Source organism: Macaca nemestrina, chromosome 10 (assembly GCF_043159975.1).
Source record: "Macaca nemestrina isolate mMacNem1 chromosome 10, mMacNem.hap1, whole genome shotgun sequence".
NCBI lineage: Eukaryota > Metazoa > Chordata > Mammalia > Primates > Cercopithecidae > Macaca > Macaca nemestrina.
The window spans coordinates 26,738,416-26,765,285 of NC_092134.1; the positions used below are offsets into that span (position 1 = coordinate 26,738,416).

Genomic DNA, 26,870 nt, shown 5'->3' on the forward strand with positions numbered 1-26,870 from the left:
AGGAATATACCTAACCAAGGAGTCGAAAGACCTCTACAGGGAAAACTACAAAACACTGCTGAAAGAAATCATAGATGACACAACCAAATGGAAACATATCCCATGCTCATGGATGGGTAAAATCAATATTGTGAAAATGACCATACTGTCAAAAGCAAACTATAAATTCAGTGCAATCACTATCAAAATACCATCATCATTCTTCACAGAATTAGAAAAAAAAATTCAAAAATTCATATGGAATCAAAAAAGAGCCCATATAGCCAAAGCAAGACTAAGCAAAAAGAACAAATCTGGAGGTATAATACTACCTAATTTCAAACTATACTATAAGGCCATGGTCACCAAAACAGTGTAGTACTGGTATAAAAATAGGCACATAGACCAATGGAACAGAATAGATAACCCAGAAATAAACCTGAATACTTACAGCCAACTGATCTTTGACAAAGCAAACAAAAACAAAGTGGGGAAAGGACACTCTTTTCAACAAATGGTGCTGGGATAATTGGCTAGCCACATGTAGGAGAATGACACTGTATCCTCATTTCTCACCTTATACAAAAATCAACTCAAGATGGATTAAGGACTTAAATCTATGACCTGAAACTATAAAAATTCTAGAAGATAACATTGGAAAAACCCTTCTAGACATTGGCTTAGGCAATGATTTCATGACCAAGAACCCAAAAGCAAATGCAATAAAAACAAAGATGAATAGCTGGGACTTAAACTAAATAGCTTTTGCACAACAAAAGGAACAGTCAGCAGAGTAAACGGACAACCCACAGGCTGGGAGAAAATCTTCACAACCTATATATCTGACAAAGGACTAATATCCAAAATCTACAATGAACTCAAATAAGTAAAAAAAAAAAAAAAAAAAAAAGCAAACAATCCCATCAAAAAGTGGGCTAAGGACACGAATAGACAATTCTCAAAAGAAGATATACAAATGGCCAACAAACGTATTTTTAAAACACTCAATATCACTAATGATCAGGGAAATGCAAATCAAAACCACAATGTGATACCACCTTACTCCTACAAGAAAGGCCATAATAAAAAAATAAAAAAAACAATAGATGTTGGCATGGATACGGTGATCAGCAAACACTTCTATACTGCTGGTAGGAATGTAAACTAGTACAGCCACTACGGAAAACAGTGTGGAGATTCCTTAAAGAGCTAAAAGTGGAACTACCATTTGATTTTGCAATCCCACTTCTGTGTATCTACCCAGAGGAAAAGAAGTCATTGCATGAAAAAGATACTTTCACACACGTTTATAGCAGCACAATTCACAATTGCAAAATGGTAGAACCAACCCAAATGCACATCAATCAATGAGTGGATAAAGAAACTGTGGTGTACACACACACACACACACACACACACACACACACGCACACACAGTGGAATATTATTCGGCCATAAAAAGGAACGAAGTATTTGCAGTGACCTGGATTAGCTTGGAGACTATTATTTTAAGTTAAATAACTCAGGAATTGAAAACCAAACATCGTATGTCCTCACTGATATGTGGGAGCAAAGCTATGAGGATGCAAAGGCATAAGAATGATGCAATGGACTGTGGGGACTTGGGGGGAAGAGTGGGAGGGGGTGAGGGATAAAAGACTACAAATACAGTGCAGTGTATACTGCTTGGGTGATGGGTGCACCACTAAAAAACTTACTCATGTAACCAAATACCACCTGTACCCCAATCACTTATGAAAAAAGAACTCTAAAAAAGAAAAACTAGTAGTATTCACAATTCTATCACCCATTGTTGCTGTCATTATTTCACTTGTCTATATACTATAATCAACCAATAAATTACTATTCTTTAAAAAATTACTTTTTCAATCAATTAAGAAATATCTTTTATTTTACTTTCATTTATTCCTTCTCTAATGCTCTTTTCTTTGTGTAGATGCAAGTTTCTGAACTATATTATCTCCTTCCTGAAGAAATTCTTTTAACATTCATATTGGGCAGCTTTCCTGGTGATGAATTTCCTTAGATTTTGTTTGTCTGAGAAAGTCCTTATTTTTCTTCACTATTGAAGGATAGTTTTACTGAATATAGAATTCTAGATCAGTAGTCTTTTTCTTTGAACATCTGAAATATTTCATTCCACTCTTCTTGCTTGCACAGTTTCTAATGGGAAACCCATCGTAAGTCTTATCCTTGTTATTTTACAGGGAAGATTCTTTTCCCCCTCTGGATTCTTTCAAGAGTCTCTATTTGTCTTTATTTTTCTGCAGTCTGACTACAGACTATATGCCTGGGTGTAGTTTTTTGGTTTTTATTCTAGTTGGTGTTCACCAAATTTCTTGGCTCTGTGGTTTGGTGTCTGTGATTAATTTTGGAAAGCTTTCAGCCATTATCATTTCAAATATTTCTTTTGCTGTGTGCTGATATCTCCATTATGCATATGTTCAGAAATTCTGAAATTCTTTCACAGTTCTTGGAGGTTCTGCTCTGCTTCTTTCTTCTCTCTCCCCACTTCCATCTTTGCATTTCTTTTCTTTTTTTTTGAGACAGAGTCTAGCTCTGTTGCCCAGGCTGGAGTGCAATGGTGCAACTTTGGCTCACTGCAACCTCTGCCTCCCAGGTTCAAGCGACTCCCCTGTCTCAGCCTCCCAAGTAGCTGGGATTACAGGTGTCCACCATCACGTCTGGCTAATTTTTGTATTTTTAGTAGAGATGGGGGTTTCACCATGTTGGCCAGGCTTGTCTCGAACTCCTGACCTCAAGTGATCCACCCACCTTGGCCTCCCAAAGTGCTGGGATTGCAGGCGTGAGCCACCACATCTGGCCCATCTTTGCATTTCTATTTAGGAAGTTTCTATTGATCTATCTTCAAGTTCATTGATTCGCTCCTTGGCTGTGTTGAGTCTTCTATGAACCCAATGAAGGCTTTCTTCATTTATGTTAGTATATTTTTGATCTCTAAAATTTTCTTTTAATTCTTTCTTTGAATTTCCATCTCTTCTTCTTACATTGCCCATTCTTGTATTTTGGCTACTTTTTGCATTACAGCTCTTAACATGTTAATCACAGTTATTTTAAATTCTCTTTGTGGTAATTCCAACATCTGTGTCATATCTGAGTCTGGTTCAGATGCTTGCTTTGTTTTTTTCAGATTGTGTTTTCTTGCTGTTGGTGGGCTTGTAGGTTTTTGTTGAAGTTGGACAGGACATGTTGTATTGGGTAATAGGAACAGAGCCTTTACTGTGAGGATTATGTTAATCTGGTTAGGAGTTGGGCTGTGTGTAATGTTTGCTGTAGCTATAGGTGTCAGGGGATTCAAATTCCTCTAGTGTTCTTGTTTTTGTCTACTCTCTTGACTTTGGGCTTCCCTAAGTAGCCCTCATCAGAGAGTCTGTGTCTTGCAGTTCTTTCAGCTATAATCCACTGTGATTGTATCGGAGCCCTGTTGGAGTGGTGGTATGGTGTGGGGGAGGGGAAGCATTCTATAACCTTATGATTAAATCTCAGTGTTCTAGTGGGCTGCGTCCCTGACCTGTGACTGTCACAGGTGTTTCTCTATTGGCATAGATTTTCCCCTCTGAGTCAGAGGAAGTTAGAGGGAGCTAAAGAGGGAGGAATGCTCTTCCCCTCAAGTGGGATAAAGCTCTGGTATAGTCCTTTCCCTTGGAGAAAGGTTCAGGGTATCTAATTCTTCCTGATTTAAGCTAGAGGGTTCTTGGTCATGGAGAACACTCTAGTTGTATTTCACAATAACTCTTCCCCTGCCCCTGCCAGAGCCATGAGGAGATCCTTCTGGCATCTTAACCGTGGCAATCTGGTGGGCTTACTGGAAGTAGAGCCCACAAAAATGTGAGGGACTCCTAAAACCAAAAGCCCCAGAAACTTCTCTCTCTCAGGCTAGTCCACACTTCCCTTCTAGGAAGTCATGAAAATTACCATTTAAATTTTCCCATCCCTTGGTTTCTGCTCCAGGTAAGCAGATCTCAGATGTGTCTCTGCATTCGCCTATGTCTCTAGATTTCAGGATGGCAGTTTGCTCTACATATCGAGTTCTCTGATGGGCCCAAGAAAAATTGTTACTTTTCAGTTTATTCTGTTTTTTCTTGTTGCAAGAATAGAAATGACAGACTCTGTATTCTTTATATGTAAGAGCTGAATCTGAAAGACCCCTAATTCTTTTTAACACTTTGGTCACATCTGTGTCATGTACAGGATCCTAGATAAGCCAGCACAAATGTAGCCATTATACTGAAGGGACTGGGCTCTACTAAGTACAGTTAAAACTACTTTCTCCAGCAGTCCTTTTTTTTGTTGTTGTTGAGACGGAGTCTCGCTCTGTCGCCCAGGCTGGAGTGAGTGGTACAATCTCGGCTCACTGCAAGTTCTGCCTCTCGGGTTCATGCCATTCTCCTGCCTCAGCCTCCCGAGGAGCTGGGACTACAGGTGCCTGCCATCACGCCCGGCTAGTTTTTTGTATTTTTAGTAGAGATGGGGTTTCAGAAGTCTCTTTAGATCTGCTGTGGGCTAATTATTTTCCCAGCTCTGGATGAAATGTCAGGCAAGATTAATTGCTTTCTAGCCGGTATTAGATTAAAAAATTTTAAATCTAATTTGTATTTTCAAAGCCTTAAGGAAAGAGGTAAAGAAGCTCCTGCAGTATTAAGTGAAAAAAGGGAAAACAGTATGTAATATAGGATCCCATTGGAAGAGAGACCCACTTCTCTATATATTACTATAGTGGAGTCTCATGGATATAATGCTGGGTGAAGAAATCAAGGCGTAGTAGTATATTTCTGGTTTTCAAAAAGGATAATATATGCAAGTATTTTTAAAACAATAAAAATATTAACATAAAACAATTAAATGGTTACCTACAGGGTAACAAGGACAGGTATAGAAGCCAGAGTTGTTTCAATATGACTTGCATTATAAATTTAACTTTGAAACCACATAAATATTTCACCTTAATATAAAATTAAATAAAAATCAAATTCCTAAAAATCCAAATCAAATTAAACAAATAAACCTAACTTTATATACTATTGGTGATGACCTCACAGAGAACAATTCTAAGTCACTATACAACCAGTCATTTGACTATGTATCCCTAGTATGATATCTTGTAGAAACAGAATTGTAGCTTGGTGTGGTGGCTCTCGCCTGTAATCCCAGCACATGGTGAAACCCCGTCTCTATAAAAATGCATAAATTAGTTGGGTGTGGTGGCACGTGCCTGTAATCCCAGCTCCTCAGGTGGCTGAGGCATGAGAACCTCTTGAACCTAGGAGGTGGAGGTTGCAAGCAAGTTGAGATCACGCCATTGCACTCTAGCCTGGGCAACAAAGCGAGACCCTGTCTTAAAAAAAAAAATGTAAAGCCACAAAAATATTACACTCTCATTAGTAATCATATTGGTGGTGGTAATGCTGATATTGCTGTCCTAAGACAGTTATGCATATATTCTGGGACAGCAACTAAGTAATTATGTTGGTGGTGTTGAGAACTTGGTACTGGGAGTCTTATTGAAAGAGAAAGGGTAAATTTTGATTGTTTATAAGATTGATGCAATTAAGAAAACCTTGTAGTCCTGAATAAGAATGGGAAACATTGGTATGAACTTGATGTATTCTCTCTCGCTCGCTTTCTTTCCCTCTCTCAGCCAATTTGTGCTGCTACAACAAAATATCTGAGAAATGTACAAGGAACAAAAATTTATTTCTGACAGTTCTGAAGGCTGGGAAGTCCAAGATCAAGGCACTAGCATTTCGTCTGGTGAGGACTTTCTCTCTGTGACTTTGCATGACAGAATGCAGAAGGGCAAGGTCACCAAAAAAGGCATAAGGCTTCTTTTAAAGAGGCCTTAATCTCAATCATGAGGGAGCCACCCTCATGGCCCAATCACCTCTTAAGGGACCCACCTCTTATATCACATTGGCAACACTTGAATTTTGAAGGGGACACATTCAGACCATAGCTTGCTCTCTCTCTCTCTCTCTCTCTCTCTCTCATCTATCTATCTTAGCTTTAACCATCAAAAAGGTCTGGAACCAATTACCTGCTCAGCAGTACTGTTTCGCTAACACCTAGATTGTGGTCTTGAAATATTTCTCTCTCTCTCTCTCACACACACACACACACACACACACACACACACAAACACACACACACAAACTAGGCTCATTTAGAGAAAAGGTTGGGTTCAGGCCTGGGACAGGAAATGTACAATGGGAGACTGGAACATCATGTCATACTTGAAAGCAAGGAAATTTCCAAGTGCTACTGAGTTTGTATCGAAAGGGCTCAGGGGACATTTTGAACAGCTTGTCCTGGCCAAAGAGGGAATAATCTGAGCATCAGAAGAATAATAACTGCAATGGATTGGGATGATGCAATATGTTTAGTTCATGAGTTCACAAGGATTCCCCCCCAAACTCATTGGCTCCCACTGAAGGATGCTAGGGAACTAACTCATTATTTTGACAACTGGTGAGTAAAGGAAAAGAATAAAACATGTATCCAGCCTTTATTATATGAAATAAGCTTCTGGGTAGGCAAATAATTCATGAAAGGAAGTTTCTCTAAAAAGGTGTATCCTAGCTAATAAATGAAGAAATGATAGAATTAGCATAGCACCGTTTTGCACCCTCTATTAAATTAATGGAGCTAAGTATTGTGCATGAGTGGCTGCTGACATCACAAAAAAAGGAACAAAACATGCGTGCCTCCTGCGGGAAGGCCACACCCCCTATGAATGAGTCTTGTCACAAAAATCAAACTTGATCCAATTGAGCCTTTAGTTCTAACCGCAGACTTACAGAAGACACAGAATACAGAAAAACATGTTGAACTCTACTAAAGGAATGCAATTGGCAAAGTACGAATTATAGGAAACTTTTAAATCTATATGACAAAGGATATGGGTTCTTCAAGAAATAAACTGCAAATAAGAGGAGGAGATGGGGACCTGGGAGACAGAAGAGACCAGTACAGATTATAAGAGAATTCAAAGATTTGTTAACTAATGTTAATTATTTGGATTCCAGTTCTAACAAATATCTGGGAAAAAACATTTATGAGACGATTGGAAAATTTGAATACAAACTGGATATTTGATGACAGTAAGAAACTATTGTTAATTGCTATTATGACAATTATATTGTGAGGTTCTTTTTTTTAAGAGTCACTTTAGTGGTATATATTGAAATATTTATGGGTGAAATGATATTTGTAAACCTGGGATTTGTTTCAATATTCTAGGAGGAGAAGGTAGATGGGGTCATGGATACAAACCTAGCAATGAGTTGATAATCATTGCATTTGGGTGATGGATACATGAGGGTCCACTATGCCATATTCTCTAGTTATGTAAATATTTGGAATTTTTCATGGTTAAGGTTGAAAAGGTGTGTGTGTGTGTGTGTGTGTATGTGTGTGCGCCTGCATTTATATAACTATATATAGAAAAAGTTTTGGATGCCAATTTGCTTTACTTTTATAAAATATTTTACATTATAAAGTAATGCATATGTGATGTCATAAAATACAAAAATAAGTACATGAAGTAAACGTAACTGAACAAAAATGAAAACAAGAAAAGTTCTTTTCCTAAAGTCCTTCCTCTTCTCCCTCCCTCATCACACTCTTAACAATTTGTAGTTCAATCTCGGTGTATTTTTGTACCTTGCTGAATCTCTTTCTCCCCGCCTGTGTGTGTCTATCATCTGTCTCTTTATATATCTACCTACTTATGTACCCATCTACCCATCTTTTTTTTTTTTTTTTAATAAAAATGAGACTTTATTTCCTAAGTCTCTTTTTCCTTCCCACTGTGAAACTTAGAGAGTTTTCAGTATTACTAGGTAGGGCTGTGACTGTCCTCTGTGTAAAGCTGCACAGTACTCCACTGTATGGACTACACTGAAATGTTAACAATTGGTATTGGTGATGAGATTATGGGTAACTTGAATTACTGTCTTTCTGCCTATCTGCAGTTGGTCCACAATACCATGCATTTTTTGTAGAGTACTGTATTTAAAGCACCCCCTGCTGTGGGAAGGAATTATGGATCTCCATCACCTTGGTCTCAGAAGTTTGGGGTTTTCAAAACTTAAGGCACTTCTGTATCTAAGAATAAATCCCTAATACAAGAGATCTCCTCAGAATGGTCTTTGGCCATAAAACCCAGATGGTGGTCCCAGCGATGAGGGATCAACGGCCTTCCAACTTGGGTCCCAATGAAGATTTATCATTAGAAGCTGCTCCTGGAAGTCAGGGAGGTGAAAGGGTCAAGGAAATCTCTTGGCAGCAGCCGGGAGAGTATGAAAGCACATACACACATACACACACACATATGCAGACACACACATACACACACACATACATGAGACTGTCTTCCTAGACCTGCTATAAAAGGGATGACTCAGCATTATTTACAAGTTGCTTCCAGTTTAAAGTCTGCATCGCTGAAGAAGAATTTGAAGAATACCCGGATAGCACTGAGGCCATGGGTGGCATACCGTGTTTGGGTCCTTGAACACATTCTGCAGAACATTCCAGAGCTTTCTGACAAAGGGGGAGAGGTGGTAGAGTAGGCTTGGATCCAAGTCTGGCTCAGGCACTTACTACTGGGTAACACTGGGCAAATCACTCAATCTCACAAAACTGAGATAATATTTACCTCACAGGGCTGTGGTGTGAGTAAAATGGGATTGTGAATGCGCACCCTGGATCCTCCATAATCAGAGTGATTAATAGATAACCAGTAACAAAATTTTATCCTGCAGTGGGCCTATAACAAGCTTAGCTCAAAATTGATTTTGCATTTCTTACACATATGGAGAATTTTGTATTAAGACATTTCTCCCAATCACATCAGGTTAGAAGGGAATAAAATGGAGGAGAATAATGTCAACCTGGCAGGGTTGGGTGGTGGGATCCTCTATATAAAGGGATTAGCCCCTAGTACGTGCTCAGTAAGCTTAAGGTTCCTTCTGCAGCAGTATTGGTCAAGTTGGTCAAAGTCCAAACTGTGCAAGTTGTGGGGAGGACAGCATGTTCTTCTGTCACCCTCCCCTCACCATAAATCCCAAAGCCTCCATTAAGCGGGTGGTGAGGCGTGGGGTCTGCTCACTTTGCCTCTCTTTAGCTGCCCTTATCCCGCCCTCCTGATCCTCATCAATGTCCTCAGGGGCCTGAGAAGACAGGTTAGGGAATCACATTCATCTTGATAGGAATCAGGTGCGCATGAATGATCCTCCCAGGTGACTTGCACCAGCACACCGGAGGCCACACAAAGGCCAGTGGTGTCTTCTAGGTTTGTTTGCCTCTGTTAGACACTGAGTGGGCAATTAGGAGCGCTAAGGCACCATATTAAACAGCCTCCTGTTGCTCCCTCTTCTAGTGCCTTTAATCCCTGCCGCCTTCATGCCCTTGAATCAGCTCTCACAGCCTGGCGGGATCCACTGGACTTGCAGACTTCATCTTCCTGGTCCTCTTCACATTCCGACTCGTGACCTCCCTCCTACTTAGAAACCCTCTTCCCTTGGCCTCTGGACTCTGCTGTTTTCTGGCTTTCATTTGCTGCCCCAACTTGGACTTCTTGGAAGGTGCCTCTCTCTGCCCATCCCCCACATGCTGGGGTCCTCAGGGTTCATTTCTGGCCCTCTTCCCTTCTCCGGAGCAGGTGTGTGTGACATTCTTTCTGTGCCCACAATCACCGATGACTTCCCAATCTACCTGGGCAGCCCCTGCCTCTCATTTCCAGATGGGCCACTAACGCAGGGGTCCTGGAGGCACCCAACTCCGTATGTGCCACACAGAACATATTATAGCATGTCTGCCACTCGCTCCTTGCCTTGGGGGTTCACTACCCACTTGGCGGTCTAGGCTGTAACTTCAGAGTGCCCTTGATTCCTCTCTCACTGCCTGCAAAGTCCTGTCAGCTCTACTTTCTGATGCTCTCACTTCCAGACCCACCCAGGACCATCTGCCCTTGGCAAATGTCCACTCATTCTTCAAAAGTCAGCTCTGGCAGCCACCTCCTCTGGAAAACCTGCCCTGCCTGCACTGGAGCCCCCACTATAGGACACTTCAGGCAGCTTCCCCTCCTGTATGACACAGAAATCTAGTCTGTTATTTTCTACAGCAGGCATTTAAGCAGTTTCAAGTGAAAATCCCATAAAGTCAAAATCATCCTTGAAGATAACTTAAACAGCTCATAACTGGGACAGTGGCTATTTGTTTGGTTGAACACCCAGTGGGACAGTACTTTCCATTTAGGGTCTATAAGGTACAAAAAAACTCAAAACTATCCATGATCTTAACTCCAGAGATTCACACTAGAGCAGAGATGCTCGCGAGAGGCATGAGGAGACCGAAGACTACATTCCACTCAACCTGGGCTCAACTATGGCAGGGGTGTAGACGAGGGATGGCAGTGGTTTTGTCTGCCTTGTTTAAATACTACCCTTTTCCTTTTAAATGCTGAGCGTGTAATTGAATTTGCCAAAGTTACATAGATGAATGGCGGCCTCCTCTTGCTGGTAGCTTCTCTATCTTCTCTCCTAGTTCTGAGCACCCAGAGGGCAGGGACATCATCTAACTCCTTCCTATAGCCCCAGAACCTAGTAGAGCATCCCTTCCGAGAAGAGACACAGAGAACGTTGACTGAACGGATAAGTCATAAAACTTCTCCTTGAACCTCTCCAGAGATGTGGAACTCCATAGAAAATGGAACAACCCATTCTGTCATCTGAACAAATAAAGTGGACCTACTGGTTCAAGGTCTCTATTAGCTTACCATGATTCTAACTGGAATTAATGACAGGAAGTAGGGTTCCCAAAGAAGAGTTGGTTGGTAGATAGTAGTATTTCTTTGAAGACTCTCTTGTGGTTGGACCCAACTCATTGATGGGCTCTGGATGTGCTTCAATGGCGGGTCGGATTGCTCCTCTCTTCCCTAATTCAGGTCTAACAAGATGAGCCCCATTTAAAAAGGCAGGGCAGTTATCCTTTAAGTGAGCACAGTGACTCTTCACAGAAGGACTGATTTTAATAGCCCAGTGCAAGACCTCCTTTAAGGTACAGAATGATTCTGGCACATCAGTTAAGTGTTACACAAAACAGACGCGAGTGTTCAAAATCAAAGGCGTTTTTCACTCACGTGAAAAGGGATCAGTAAGCCGCATGAAAACTGGGGTGTGTAAAAGTCTCCAGGGCCTCTGTCCACAGCAGGAAAAGCTCAGAGCAGATTGGACACAGAGGGAGGCAACCTCAGCCGCCCATAACTCAAGAGATAGAAGGCAGTGATCTTCCTGCACTGCCTCTGTTTCATGTGCGGGCTCCTGCCTCTGATCTTATGGCGGTTGCCTAATTGCCAGTGACTGTTTCTGTGGACACGAGGGTCTGCTAAATGTGTAAGGCCTGCATTTTTCCAGGGGAGACTTTTTCCTTTGCACATAAGCCAAAGATTCCTTTATATACAAATTCCTTCTTATGCAGGTCATCAGATTCTTATGTGGGGAGCATTAATGCTGTGTTCAATGCACACAGTTGAATATAGACATTATATATAAAATCTGGTAATATGAGGCAGTGTGGACACTGGATGGGAAGACCAACAATGTCATATGCATGTCTTCAATTTCTTTCACACATAAGACTGTACTCCCTAAGTCAGTGCTAGGTAAATACTTTAAGCTGTTTTGTTTCTGAGAGTGGAGATTGCTTTACTTTCAGTCAACCACACCCTTTGACCCAGTCTCCATTGTAACCAAAAGTAAACATTTAGAAATTTTTGAACAAAAATTTAAACTTACTTCTCCAACAAAGACGAAACCCTACCCTTAGCATGAGAGGCTGTCCCACTTAGGTAACCAATCACATAGCTGGATTGAACTTAATCTAAAAAGAGGGGAAAATGCCATTATAGAGGGATGGAAATTACGTTTCATAAGGAAGCCACTTTCAAGTAATCATGATGAGAGCTGGTACTTATTGAGCTTTGTTATGTGCTCAATTGATTGATTCAATTAATCTATGAGTAGGTACTATTATTATTATGGGAGACAGCGTCTTGCTCTGTTGCCCAGGCTAGAGTGCAGTGGCATGATCATAGCTAACTGCAGCCTCAAAGTCCTGGACTCAAGTGATCCTCCCACCCTCAGCCTCTTGAGTATCTGGTACTACAAGTATATACCACCACGCCTGGCTAATTTAAAAAAAAAAAAAAAAAAAAGTGTGACCCGGCACAGTGGCTCATGCCTGTAATCCCAGCACTTTGGGAGGCCAAGGTGGGTGGATCAGGAGGTCAGGAGATCGAGACCATCCTGGCTAATACGGTGAAACCCTGTCTGTACTAAAAATAAAAAAATTAGCTGGGCGTGGTGGCAGGCGCCTGTAGTCCCAGCTACTTGGGAGGCTGAGGCAGGAGAATGGCATGAACCTGAGAGGCAGAGCTTGCAGTGAGCTGAGATAGTGCCACTGCAGTCCAGCCTGGGTGACAGAGCGAGACTCCGTCTCAAAAAAAAAAAAAAAAAAATTGTAGATGAAGGGTCTTGCTATGTTGCCCAGGCTGATCTTGAACTCCTGGGTCCAAGTGATCCTCTTACCTTGGCCTCCCAAAGTGCTGGGATTACAGGCATGAGCCACCATACTGGGCGAGTAGGCACTATTACCTCATTTTTACAGATGAGGAAACTGAGGCAAAATAATCTGCCCGAGATCATAGAAGTTAGCAGGTTGTGGAGGTAGGATTTGAAGGCAGCCAATTTGATTGCAGAGTTCTTGCTCTCGACCACAGCATGCTCCTGCCTCACAGCTGATGGGTTGTGGCTGTCAGAGCTTGGTGTTCAGGAGTCTGAGGTCAAATTCAGGTTTAGCACGAGAGACTGGCATGAGCGATTAGGGAGCCACCGAGAATGGGAGCACATATACGTGTATTTGCCATCTCCGACTTTATTTAAATCATAAAGTCCTATGACATCTGTACTATCAGAACTGTGCGTGTCTCATAATCTCTATAAATATTTACTCCTGGATTTTGGTAACATCTGACACTGAATAAGGTAATTAGAATAACTCTCCCTGCAGGCAGAGCAGGTAGTAAATCACAAATAGCCTCCTGTTTCATTGTCTGGACCGATGTTTCCATATTTCAGGTCCTGACAGGTTATAGACATACTTGAGACATGCAAGGCCCAGAGTAATGACAAAGGAAACCTTCCCGTAACTCACAAAGAGAGTTGTTGATGCTGAGATTTCTGTGCTGGGGACCCAGCTCTACTGCTGTCATGTTAAAATGCAAGCAGGACTTTAGTGTGCATGGAAGAGGACCCTCCCTAGGAGTTTCAAGCCCGTTTGTTCCCATAGGGCCATTCGAGGCAGAATTTTCAGCGCTGGGGTGAAGTGGGAGCTGAACAGTCCCTGCCACATGGCAGGCGGGCAGATGCAAGGCTGAGGGATGATTGAGTAAATGATGAAAATCAGCATATGTCCTTGACAAAAACAAAAAATAGGCTAGATTTAGGACAAAATCAAGCTGGGGGGCATATGTGAATGACAATGGAGATGATGACTGATCTTATTTTTAGGACTATAACATTATCAACAGATATATAAAAGTACAGTGTATAACAGGAATGAAACTTATTTAACTTAATGACCAACATATGATTGGCTGCAGCTTGAGCTGATGCCACGACAACTGATACATGAAGAAAAAACAAGGGTTTGCATTCATGTTCACATTTGTTAATACAGGCCCTCAATTATCCAGAAGCAGATTGGCTATCAGTTTCCTGAGCACAAATCTGCATAAGTACACTGCTGAGACTGTTCTCAATTGCTCTGGAATTTAAAACACTTTCATATGCATTGTCTGGTTCGGTGGTTCTAAACTGGGGGTGATTTTTCCCGGCAGGGAATGTTTGGCGATGTCTGGGGACATTTTTAATTGTCATGATTAGGGGATGTTACTGGCATCTAGTGAGTGGCAGCCAGGCATGTTGCTGAACATCCCACAACGCACAGGACAGCCCCACAACAGAGAATTAGCCAGCCCCAAATGTGAGTAGTGCCAAGGTTGAGAAACTGGCTTAGTTTGAAGTTTACACATAACAAAGAAAGAAAAGCGAATCTCTATCAAGTGTGTAGCATGGGGTAGGCCCTGTTCTAAGTGCCTCACTTAAGAATTAACTCATTTATCAATCACAGCAAACCTATGGGGTAGGCACTACTCTTACTCCTGTGTAAGCCCGCATAGGTCATTAGGTGGGGAGGTGTCACATACCCACTGAACAGATGAGAAAGTTGAGACTCAGCTTATTAGTGGAAGCACCTTGACTCCTTTGTTGGTAATACCACTGCCAACTCATTTTTAGGACAGCAGCCCTAAGGCTGGTCATACTCTAAAGCAAGCTTGTCCAACTGGCAGCCTGTGGACCACATGCAGCCCAACACAAATTCATAAACTTTCTCAAAACATCATGTTTTTTTGTTTTTTTTTTTTTTTAAGATGGAGTCTTGCTGTGTCACCCAGGCTAGAGTGTAGTGGCCCGAATATTGGCTCACTGTAACCTCTGCCTCCTGGGTTCAAGAGATCCTCCTGCCTCAGGCCTCCTGAGAGGCTGGGATTACAGGTGTGCACTACCATGCCCGGCTAAGTTTTGTATTTTTAGTAGAGATGGGGTTTTGCCATGTTGGTCAGGCTGGTCTTGAACTCCTGACCTCGTGATCTGCCCACCTCGGCCTCCCAAAGTGTTGGGATTACAGGTGTGAGCCACTGCGCCCAGCTGCGATTTTTTTTTTTTTTTTTTTTTTTTAAGCTCATCAGATAGAGTTACTGTATTTTATATGTGGCCCAAGACAATTCTTTCAATGTGGCTCAGGGAAGCCAAAGGTTGGACACCCCTGCAAAGAGAGGTGAAAAATCCCAGCACCAAACCACCTCTGCGGGCACCAAGGAAGCTGTGCAGCAACTAGAGCATCTCTGCTGACTTCAGGGCTTTGCTGTGGGAGAGGCAATGCTGTCCCATCCCTTCACGGACTTGGACAGCAGACTGACATGACCCGCTGAGACAGAAAGAGAAACTGGGGCCTTCTGAGTACTCGCTCAGAAAAGCCCCCTTTGAAGTGGGATATCTTTATGGGAGTAGCAGGGAGTGGAAAGGAAGCTAGAGGGAGAAAGCAGAAACCTCCAGCCCCAGATTGCTGATCCTCTCCCACAGATTTTCTGAGCAGGTTTGGGGAGGGGCCTGAGAATGCGTATTTCTATCAAGTTTCCAGGTGATGCTGATGCTGCTGGTTCAGCGACCAAACGTTGAAAACTACTGGCCTAGAGGCATCCCAGTTGAGCGTGGCTATTCCCCCACCCAAAGAAGCTCTCATCATTACTCAGCCAGAAAAGACATCATTCCACTTTCTTCAAATAGTGCTCCTAGGAGTCACCATTTGAAGTACAGCAAATTCACCAAACCACCACGTGAGCTATATTAAAAATGTGCCTGCAAACTTCATCCCAGCATCCAATACAAAAGATGTTGAATTCATCATGTTTTAATTGATTCACATCACACCTTGCCTCCATTAATGTGGATGATTGGGAGTTAGCCAGACTTAAAATTTATTATGCATGGAACAAGAGCTATTACATGAACTTGAAAAACACTTTGAGCATAGTGTGAGATGTTAGACTTGTGAGTAAAAATGTGAGTGTCTGGTTGTGCTGAGATTTTCTGTCATGACATCCTGATCACGACTTTGATCTGCTGAACCAAATCTCTTCATTGCTTCTGGAGCCTCTTTCTCAAACCCAAACTGGTAGCTTGGCATTGGTAATCTATATACTTCTAGATTGCTACTACTCCCTCCACCGCCCCCCATCCCCCATTTAAAACTGCCTCTTTAAAGCTTGGCATTAATTTCCCACCAATCTTATCCCTGTGGGCTGAAGTAGTAAAAGTCAATTTTTGGTCAACAAATGAAATAAACTGTTTTCAAGACACATATGGAGTAAATATGGATGGTAAAGAGGTGCTACTTTTACAGTCACTCTTCTGACCATCCGTTTCACAACGAAATTATTTACAGGTCTCTCCGAAACTGGCTCCTCTATTACTCAGATGGCCGAGAACCGATGGGCCCAGCCACCAGCCCTAATGTGCTCACCCTCATGTGGTTCATTACTGCAAATAAAGGTGTTGGCCAAAATGCTCTGAAGCAGCTGAAAACTATCCCATTATGTAGCACCCAATCAAGGACTTCTGTTTTTTTTTAATCCTTTACTTGACTCTCACCACATGGAAGCATTTTGAGAACGTTCTGTGGGCTTCATGAAACTATTCTGGGAGTCCCGCGCCGACAACAGGCCTCACTTTGATGTCAGTGCTAAATGGCTGTTCCAGGGAAGCGTGCTCACTAACTCTACCCCTTCTTTACGCCCGTCATTGTTAAACAGGGCAGCTTTCGCAAATCACTTTTGCAAAATCTTATGGTTTCTGCACTTGGTCCTAGTTTCCAAACTCTCTCTTCCAAAGGAAACTCAGGGTTTGCCTTTCCTAACTCTTGCCTGATGAAGTTTGTACAGTTGTACACTGCCAGTCCTGGCAGTGCTGTTAATAAGGTGGATATGATTATTACTGGTTATCATCAATGAAGACAATAACAAACATTCGTGAACACCTGTTTTGTGCGAGGCACTGTGGTAAGTCCTTTAGATGCATTATCTCATCTAATCTTAAAAAATTGCCCCAGGTGTTGGTACTATTACATTCTCTATTTTGAAGATGGGAAAACTAAAAGAACACACACACTATGTTATATTTGGGGTGAAATATCTACTATGTGAAGAGACTGAAACAGGTTTAGAGCTTGTATTCTTTTTTTTTTTTTTTTTTTGAGACGGAGTCTCGCTCTGTCGCCGGGGCTGGAGCGCAGTGGCCGGATCTCAGCTCACTGCAAGCTCCACCTCCCGGGTTTACGCCATTCTCCTGCCTCAGCCTCCTGTGTAGCTGGGACTACAGGCGCCCGCCACCTCGCCCGGCTAGTTTTTTGTATTTTTTTTAGTAGAGATGGGGTTTCACCGTGTTCGCCAGGATGGTCTCGATCTCCTGACCTCGTGATCCGCCCGTCTCGGCCTCCCAAAGTGCTGGGATTACAGGCTTGAGCCACCGCGCCCGGCCCTGTATTCTTAAACTCTTAAGCCACCTGGTAGATTAAAAGAATGATGTACATTCAGAAAGGTAAGAAGTCTTGAGTGAATACAGCTTAATGCATTTTCATAAAATGAACACATCCATATAATCAGCACTCAGATAAAAAAAATATTACCAGCATCCTAGAAGCCCTGCTCTTTGCACCTCTTAACCATTAGCCACCCACTCTGCACAGGAAAATCTTATGACTCTTCATATTATATGTTAATTTTGCCTATTTTTGAGCTGTAAAGGAACTAATATAGTGTTTCTTTTGGGCTTTTTTTTTTTTTTTTTTTTGAGATGGAGTCTCGCTATGTAGCCCAGGCTAGAGTGAAGTGGCACAATCTTAGCTCACTGCAACTTTCACCTCCCAGGTTCAAGCAATTCTCCTGCCTCAGCCTCCCAAGTAGCTGGGATTACAGGTGCCCACCACCATGCCTGGCTAAGTTTTGTATTTTTAGTAGAGACAGGGTTTCAGTATGTTGGTCCGGCTGGTCTTGAATTCCTGACATCAGATGACACCCACCTCCGGCCTCCCAAAGTGCTGGGATTAGAGGTGTGAGCCAGCGCACCCCATCTGGGCTTAACTTGTTTTGCCCTATATTTGTGAGATTACCTATGATATTATATGTAGCAGCAGCTCATTTTTCATTGCTGTAGAGTATTCTACTGTATCACTGTATTAGTCCATTCTCACACTGCTATAAAGATACTACTCAAGACTGCATAATTTACATAATAAAGTAAAGAGGTTTAATTGACTCACAGTTCTGAATGGCTGGGGAGGCCTCAGGAAACTTAAAATCATGGTAGAAGGGAAAGCAGGCAAGTCTTACATGGAGCAGGCAAGAAAGAGTGTGAGAGCACAGAAAAAAATTTACCGTTTATAAAACCATCAGATCTCGTGAGAATTCATTCACTATCACGAGAACAACATGGGGGAAACCACCCCCATAATCCAATCACTTCCCTCCCTCAACACGTGGGGGTTACGGGTCCCTCCCTTGATACGTGGGGATTCCGATTCGAGATGAGATTTGGGTGGGGCACACAGCCAAACCATATCAATGACCATACCACAATTTATTCTGTTGCTAATAGGCAGGAATTTTTTACAACCTGGGGCTACTATAAATAACGCTGCTAGAAACATTTTTGTACACACATACTGGTAACATACACATAATATATTTCTGCTGGCCCACAACTAGGAATGGAATTGCTGGGTATGTTTAGCTTTAATAGATACCGCCAAGTTCTATCCGTGCTGTTATGAATTGGCAAATGTCTTCAAGCGTATAATGGACTGAACTGTGTGTCCCCAAATTCATATGTTGCAGCCCTAGCCCCCAGCGTGATCCCATTTGGAGATAGGGCCTTTAAGAGAATAATTAAGGTTGAATGAGGACATATGAGTGGGACCCTGATCCAACAGGACTGGCATCCTAAAAAGAGACACCTGAGCTCACTCACGTGCTCCCTTATTGTGTACCAAGGAAAGGCCACGTGAGGGTGCAGCAAGAAGGTGGCCACCAGCAGCCAGGAGGAGAGGCCCACTAGACCCAACCCTGTGGACATCTTTTGTCTTGGACGTTGAGCCTCTTGACATGTGAGAAAATACATCTCTGTTGTTTAAATCCACCTAGTCAGTGATTTCACATTTTATCAGCTGGAGCTGGCAAATCCAGAGGAGTGGTGAAGAACCTGAACTCACTTCAGTGTACTTCCTTTCTATATGGGATCTTGGCCTCTCCGATCCTGGCAGCTGGGCAACTTTGTGCCTACAGTCTTGTCTCCCTAGCCCTTTGATTCTGTCAAAGCTCATGTCAGGGTCACAGACTCTTAATGGCTTTGTAGCCTCATCCTGTGCCACTTCCAGCCTGGCAAAAGACTGGAGGGAAAAAAGTGCTTTAAGGGTGGTCTGTAAAACGTTACTCTATCATTACTGGAAATGGAAATCTATTTATAGAGTAAATTAACTCTAAATAAAGTTTAAATAAACTCTTTAAATAAAAAATAACTTTATTTTTTAAAGTTATTTGTAAGTCAGTTGTTTTTAACTTACAAATAACTTGAAAAAATAAAACCGTAGTGGGACTAGCTTACCAAATCTGGCTGCTGGCTTTTTTTTTTTTTTTTTTGTCCCTAGACATGGGGTCTTGCTGTGTTGCCCAGGATGGTCTCAAACTCCTAGGCTCAAGTGATCTTCCTGCCTCAGCCTCTTGAGTAGCTGGAACTACAAGTGCCTGCCACCATGCCTAGTGTCTGGCTGCTTTTCATTAAAGTATTTCTCAGAGTCAAATAGCTATTCATTTGTGGTATTTGCTAATTTTTGAGATATCAATCTGATAGAATATTTTCCTTTAAGGATGTCTCGGTTTGAAAACCCATACTTTCTAGATCTTGTAAACTTAGAGAACTTATAATTTCCTAGACACTTAGAAAGGCGACTCCCCTCAGAAAGATTAGACTGGCTTGGAATGTTTTCCTAAGAAAGATGTTCATTTATAAGAGATATAACCATTCAAGGGCATCTGAATTTTTAAAAAACGATCACTTTTGATGGCTGTAAAACATAATCACAGATAAAACCAGAACAAAGCCCTGTATTTGAGAATGCCTGGTCCCGAGGCCCTTGCTGTCCCCCTTGTTAGCAGTGAGGCTCTGGGGAGTCACTTAGCTACGTAGGGCGTCAGTTTCTTCATGTATAAAGGGCATAATCATGCTTGTGAAGTGTTTCCAAATCTCCAGAGCACTGTTGGCTGCTTTGCCCCGGGCACTCCCTCAGCACTGCCGAGGTTAATCCTCAGCACTGACTGCAGGGCAGTGCTCCATGACTAGCACACACGTCTTGGCCTCCTCCACTAGACCATGTCCTTGGTCAGGCAGAGGCCTATCCTGTTCTTTTATCCGTAGTCCAGTGCCTTGTACGTGGCAGGTACTGAATGATGAACAACAAGTCCTCCTGCCAGCACCCAGCACACTGCCTTTAACTCTCCCGGCCTGACCCTCTGAATGTTCACTGAAATGGTGTGCCCCACGCTGATATATACACACACACACACACACACACACACACACATATACACACACACACACATATATACACACATATATATATATATATATATATATATATCAGGGCAACTGCATCTTTGATGGATTTGGGAAGTGGATTTGCTACACGATGTGAGATAATCAGTATCACCCTAGAAAACTCCTTTAAAAGCCCACAAAGTACAGTATGATTGTATATTTAATCCAGTACAATCCTTAATGCACCATCAATTTTGAGAACCATAAGCTAGGGTAAAAAAAGGAACTGGCATAGCAAAGATCTAGGCATTCAAACTCCTTTTTGAAATATCTGTTGAAATACACATTGAGACCAGGCGCAGTGGCTTACACTTGTGAACCCCGCACTTTGGGAGGCTGAGGTGGGTGGATCACCTGAGCCCAGGAGTTCAAGACCAGCCTGGGCAACACGCGAAACTCCGTCTCTACCAAAAATACAAAAATTAGCTGGGTGTGGTGGCATGTGCCTGTAGTCCCAACAACTTCGGAGGCTGAGGTGGGAGGATAGCCTGAGCCCGGGAGGTTGAGGCTGCAGTGAGCCGTGATCTTGCCACTGCACTCCAGCCTGGGTGACAGAGTGAGACCCTGTCTGAAAAGAAAAAAAATAAAAAAGATACCTATTGAGTCCCTGCCATGAGGGCTGAGGAAGGCCTGCTCGCCTGCAGTGTCCTTCATTCTGCTTTCACTGATACCTCTATGACTGCTGCACCTACGTGTGTTAGAGATTTTTTACTGTGAAGAAAACGAAGTGAGGCTGAGTTCTCAAGTCAACGACTAGCCTAGGTCCCTGGAACATCCCTCTTTTGAAACCCAGTACACATTAGCTTGGGATCTTTAAAGGCTTTGAAAAAGTCCTGTGGAATATTTACTTGGTTACCCCAGTTTCTCAACCTTAGTTTGACATAGAAGCTTGATTCTTCTTGGTATATGATACCTATTAATATTCTGTGGAACATCTTCAGTGGACATGCTGGGAATGAAGCCTTAGGCCATTACTCAAAGCATTTCTGACTCTGATTTTACAAACAATTCTTAACACAAATGTTTGGCTTCAGGGCAGCAGTTGAAAACAAATTAGAAATGAGTAAGGAAGCCTGTCAGATTAAAAAGAAAATGAACAGCTAGCATCCTGGCAGGTATGGAAGGGACAGAGTATGACAAAGCAGCCACGGGGTTAGATTCAGGTATTTAATGAATATTGTTGCATGGTACAATCATGGAGGTTCAAAATAATAGCAATTGAGTCCATAAGGGAAGATGACATTCTTGCTTGACAAGAATGTCATTATATTTCACCAAGACTAAAATTACAAAGTTTCGGTGTATAAAGGCAAGATTTAATTGTTGGGAAAATTTATCAGAGCCAGCCACAAAAGCCAGGCTGACCAAATCAAATGGATTCTTTACATCTTCCAAGTTTCCAGAAGAACCTTGAACATCGTTAGCCAGAAGATATGGTAAATCTGACCCCAGACATTCTCTTGAAGGAGTAAGGTCTTCTAATGAGTGAATGTCAAGACATCAGCACATAAGTAATGGTTTATTTCTCCTGTAGGTCACATCCATCTGTGAATCAAGCTGCCTTGCAGTCCACATGGTCAGCATCTCTCCCATGGCTCAAGGTTCACTGATCAAGGTTGTTTAGCCAGTCTTGTAGTATATCAAAAGCCTCTCCATTTTTTCTGTTTGTTTGTTTTAGTGACAGAATACACAAGGGAATTCTTCACAGGAGGAGTAGTAGTCCTAAATCCCTTCTGCTTTCCATTGTATTGGATGTATCGCTTGTTCTCTTTAATAATCATTTTTTTCTATCCTCATTCATTGTACTTGGACAGTTTTAACCTGGGGATAATGTTCATAGACTGTAGCTCCTGGAAGAGCAGCTTGCAGGCATATGGAATACGGAGGGAAGACACGTGGCAGGATGACTTGCAGTAATGGCACCTGAAACCCAAGTCAGCAAGTGTTAGACAGCAACTCGGAAACAAAGGCCTTCACGTAGGAAGTGAAAACGGTCTCTATAAAGTTCTATTATCATTCTATCAAATTATCTTTCTGTTCCTAAGTGTTCAGTTGCACTGTCATATAAGTACATATGTGCCCAGAAAAAAAGAAACATCCAAGGAAGCAAAAGAAAAAATGAAACAAACACCATTCCCTCCGGTGTTCAAAGCATGCAAGTTGAGTCAGTTGTTACCACACATCTAGCCCTTTCTCCTTAAAATGTAAAACATCTGCCTATACACTTGTTTTGAAAGAGCTCCAGAAATCTGAACCATTGGGAAATTTACCCAAATTTAATTTTTTTTCATTGTTTAAGGAGTTTTAAACTAATTCAATCAATTTCCATGTATTTGATAAGCATCTACTATACTAGCAGTATATTATTCTAGGCAAGGTGCTCAACAATTATAACTTGGTTTCTGTCATTGAGATACATAAAGTCTGATGGAAAAGACAAAACTTCTGAATAGGACAGTGGTATTCAATCAAATGGTAATCAGGCTTGGTTATTTCTATGAGTGTTGGAAGGTACAACATGTTGTCCCTTGTGTGAAATTAAGAAATGTATGTATGTGTGTATGTGCATATATATTTCCACTTAACCCTAACAACAACAGCCCATGTTCCTAACCAATTTGCCTCATATTCCAATTAGGACTTTATTTTCTCTTCTTTCCGGAAGAGCTGGTAAACTGAACTTAGTTCTTAAATCAATGGCTACAACTGTAGAAGGGTCCCTGGGGAGAAAGTGATTTATTCTTTCAGGTTTCAGATCAAAATAGGACCTTACCCTACTCCTCAAGGGTCCGCAGCAGCCGGGACAGTAGGTATCCAGTACAAATCCTGACTCTTAACAGGTAGAAAACTAGGTCCTCACAGTTAACGAGGAGGAAAATGAATCCAAGAAGAGTAGCAACTGAGGCTTGGAAGATCTGGTGCTGACCAGGAACTGGAAGAGGATTCCTTAGTGAACAAAGGATTGGCCATTCTGGAGGGCAGTAAGACAGTGTGTGTAAAAATGTAAATGTGCATATTCTTTGATTCTGTAATCCCAAAAGTGACAAAGGGATGTGTACAAGAATGTTGACAGCCACACTATTTGTAACAGCAGAACGTGAGACTATGCAAATGTCCACTGGGACATTTACATAGAAGACTGTGAAGCCATCAGACCTGCTGTTGTGGATGCACATTTATTGAAATGGAAGGTGTCCAGGACAAACTGTGAAGTGAAAAAAGCAGTTTGTTAATCAGCATGGTCCCAAGGGGGCCCTCAAACAGGTTTTGTAAGTGTATGGAGCCCCCAAAATCATATGTAAAATTTTAATTTTTTTGTGTGTATATTTGTATCTTTCTCCTCTTATCAGAATCTTGAAAGAGTCACCAAAATGTTAATAGTGGTCATCTCTGGGTGGTGGGAATTAACGTGACTCGCTTTATATTTGTGGTAACTTTTGAATGTTTTACAATGAGCAGGGATCATTTTTGCAATCAGTAAAATAAAGCTTGTATTATTTTAGAAAAGAAAAGCAAGCACTGAGGCTGAGAATGTACATGCGGTGCTGGTAACTATGCAGACAGTCTCCTGAGGAGGAGAATGAGAGAAGACCAACCCTCACAAATGCACAATTGATGCTATGACGAGGCGACGCAGGGTGCTTAACCTGTATTTCATCCGTCGACAGTACAAATATAAACTTGGTGAGTTACTTTTTCTTAAAAGATTATTTAAATACCTATTTAATACATTCGAGTTTAAAAATTATCTTTTTTTTTTTTTTTTTTTTTTTTGTTGAGACGGAGTCTTGCTCTGTCGCCCGGGCTGGAGTGCAGTGGCCGGATCTCAGCTCACTGCAAGCTCCGCCTCCCGGGTTTACGCCATTCTCCTGCCTCAGCCTCCCGTGTAGCTGGGACTACAGGCGCCCGCCACCTCGCCCGGCTAAATTTTTTGTATTTTTTTTTTTTTAGTAGAGACGGGGTTTCACCGTGTTAGCCAGGATGGTCTCGATCTCCTGACCTCGTGATCCGCCCGTCTCAGCCTCCCAAAGTGAAAAATTATCTTTTTAATGTGCTTGGGTGGATGTAATCTATCTAGGAATCATGTTCATGCTTTCATTAAATTGGGGAAACGGATTTAACGGGGGTAACTTTTCTCTTCTTCTCCTGACTAGTACATTACCCAATGACTCCAAGCTAATCTATTTTACATTTCCATATGTACTGATGCATATTCCAGAAAGCCCTTTAATCTTCTCTATTATTAAATATTTCTCCATCATTTAAAATGTTCCAGTGTGCATGTGTGTGTATAAAACCTGACCTTACCTTGTATCTGAACAATTTGCAAAGGTAGAAACTTGACCTGAACAACAATAAAATGAACGGATTTTTTTAGGGCAAAGGAAGCAAAAAGGGGAGGCTGTGGCTTCACATGAGAAATGACTGTCCAGTGAAACATCCTCTATGAGCTAATTATCTTAACAGGGATTTTCTTTTTCCTGAAGTCTTCCTTTTGGACCTTGCTTTTGTGACTTATACCCTTAGTGTCTTCTGTAGAACAACAGTCGTGCTGTAAACATCTCCATAGCAATGCCCCACTAATGTGCAAATCCCTGACAAAAGGCCAGTTTCAAGGTTCCGAACTGCTCTAATTACCCAGCCTCCATTGTGCCGCTCATTAAAGAGCAACTTCCTCCAACGATGCCCATGCTCCCTCCCACTCAACCCAGCACACATGATCAGGTAATGATGGGAAAAATGACAGCATCATTATGCTCCTCGGCCAGAAAGCAGCACCCGAGGCGGCGGCTAGACTACTAGAATGGATTAGGATTTTTTTCTGTTGGCAACAAGGGTATAAGTAGGCCACTCAAAATCAGACATACGGTATATATTGAGGTCTGTTTAATTACAGTAAAGACCCTCAAAGTGTATAACCTGACTTAGTTCTCTTTCAAAGGATTTCAAATACAATGCACACTGAACACATACGCTTCAAAATCAGACACTGCCATCAGATGCTCTCTAAATGAGACAGAAATGAAGCAGGAAAGAAGATATACATTTAGCAGAATGATGTTGAGGATCAATCACTGCTTACAGGTCTTCTTGCTTACATTACCTTCCCTGGGTAACCAGTGGCGGAGGGGGGAAGGTTCTCAAAGTGCATAAGTGAATCGGGTTGACTGTTTTCTTTTTTCTTTGGGGGTAGGGAGAGGGAGGAAGAATGCAAGGGGGAGGAAGAGAAAAGGAAACTCTTTTTGAAGTTCCATGACCTCTATTTTTAATGACATGATTCTTCTGTACCATCCTTTCGAAGTAAATTATTTAAAAATGCTTGTGTCAAATTTGAAGATTTAAGCATAGTGGAACGAGAATTCAGGCATCTACCTATTACATGATTTCTTTTCTTTTTTTTCTTTTTGGTTGCACAGCCCAGACTATAAAAAGCAAGCTCAATATACATTTCAAAAGACAGACATCTCAGGACTGAAGCAAACCCTCATCTCATTCATATAAGGAACAGCTAGGCTTATCCTCGGAGTCATGTCACCTCTTCTCTGCAACCTTATGAAAGATGAACTGCAAATGGCCGCCTCTTCTGTTAGTTTTTAAAGTGAAATCATCTCTTCACGGACAAAGAGTCTTCTACACCAAAATCATGAAATAACTGGCTAAAAGGTTTTGACATTTATCTGGCAAGGGATACACTGTGTTCTAAGAAGCCCACTTGTTCAACTTGTGATTGGCTTTTTTCAACTTAGAAATTAGTAGCTCAGGATGGCAAGAAGTTGAGACTCTGTCTGGAAGGAAACTACGGTGGGGACTCAATGGGGAAACGGTGGCCCACAAATTCCTCAAATTCCAGCAATGAATGTAATTTGGGCCTAACTATATCTTGGGGATGGCCCCTATCTAGAGAAATGGCACTCCAGGGAGGGCAGGTGAGGGACAATGAGGGGGTGAGGCTGGAAGCTCTGTAGCTTCTGCCTTAGATCTTGTTGGACCTTGCCTCTGATTGAAAAGTAAAGAACTCACTTTTGGCTGGGCGTGGTGGCTCATGCCTGTAAATCCCAGCACTGTGGAAGGGATCACTTGAGCCCAGGAGTTTGAGACAAGCTGGGCAACATGGTGAAACCCTGTCTCTACAAAACATACAAAAGTTAGTCAGGCGTGGTGGTGTGAGCCTGTAGTCCCAGCTACTCAGGGGACTGAGGTGAGAGGATCGCTTCAGTCTGGGAGGTTGAGGCTGCAGTGAGCCGAGATCACACCACCGCACTCCAGCCTGGGTGACAGTGAGACTCTCTGTCTTGAAACAAAACAAAACCAAAAACAAAATAAAAAACCCCTCGCCTCTGGGGAACTATGGATTCTCTTGCCCACAGGAGTGTTTTAGGAATAACCCTAAGCGAGCTTTTTGTTCTTCGGCGACAGAGTGGAATCATTACAAATAGGAAAGGTGGTGCAACTGCACAAAAACAAAAAAAAATCTAGTGTCATCTTTTAAGGTGACCTTTGTGTACCAAACTCTACACAGAAATTATAAACTTTACAAACAACATGATTTACTTATTGGCAATCCTACAAATGCAGGGTATC

At 42.0% G+C, this 26,870-nt stretch overlaps 1 protein-coding gene across 2 annotated transcripts in view; it reads right to left on the reverse strand.

The window, feature by feature from the left end:
• Positions 1-21,441: 21,441 nt before the first annotated feature.
• The window catches only part of LOC105497691 (RNA polymerase III subunit B), a 136,732-nt gene continuing 131,303 nt past the window's right edge, over positions 21,442-26,870 (reverse strand). For both annotated transcript variants that reach the window (XM_011768973.3, XM_011768974.2), the window contains exon 28: positions 21,442-22,211. In XM_011768973.3, coding sequence (XP_011767275.1) covers positions 22,082-22,211 — 130 coding nt within the window. In that variant the 3' untranslated portion in view covers positions 21,442-22,081. The remainder of the gene's footprint in view (positions 22,212-26,870) is intronic.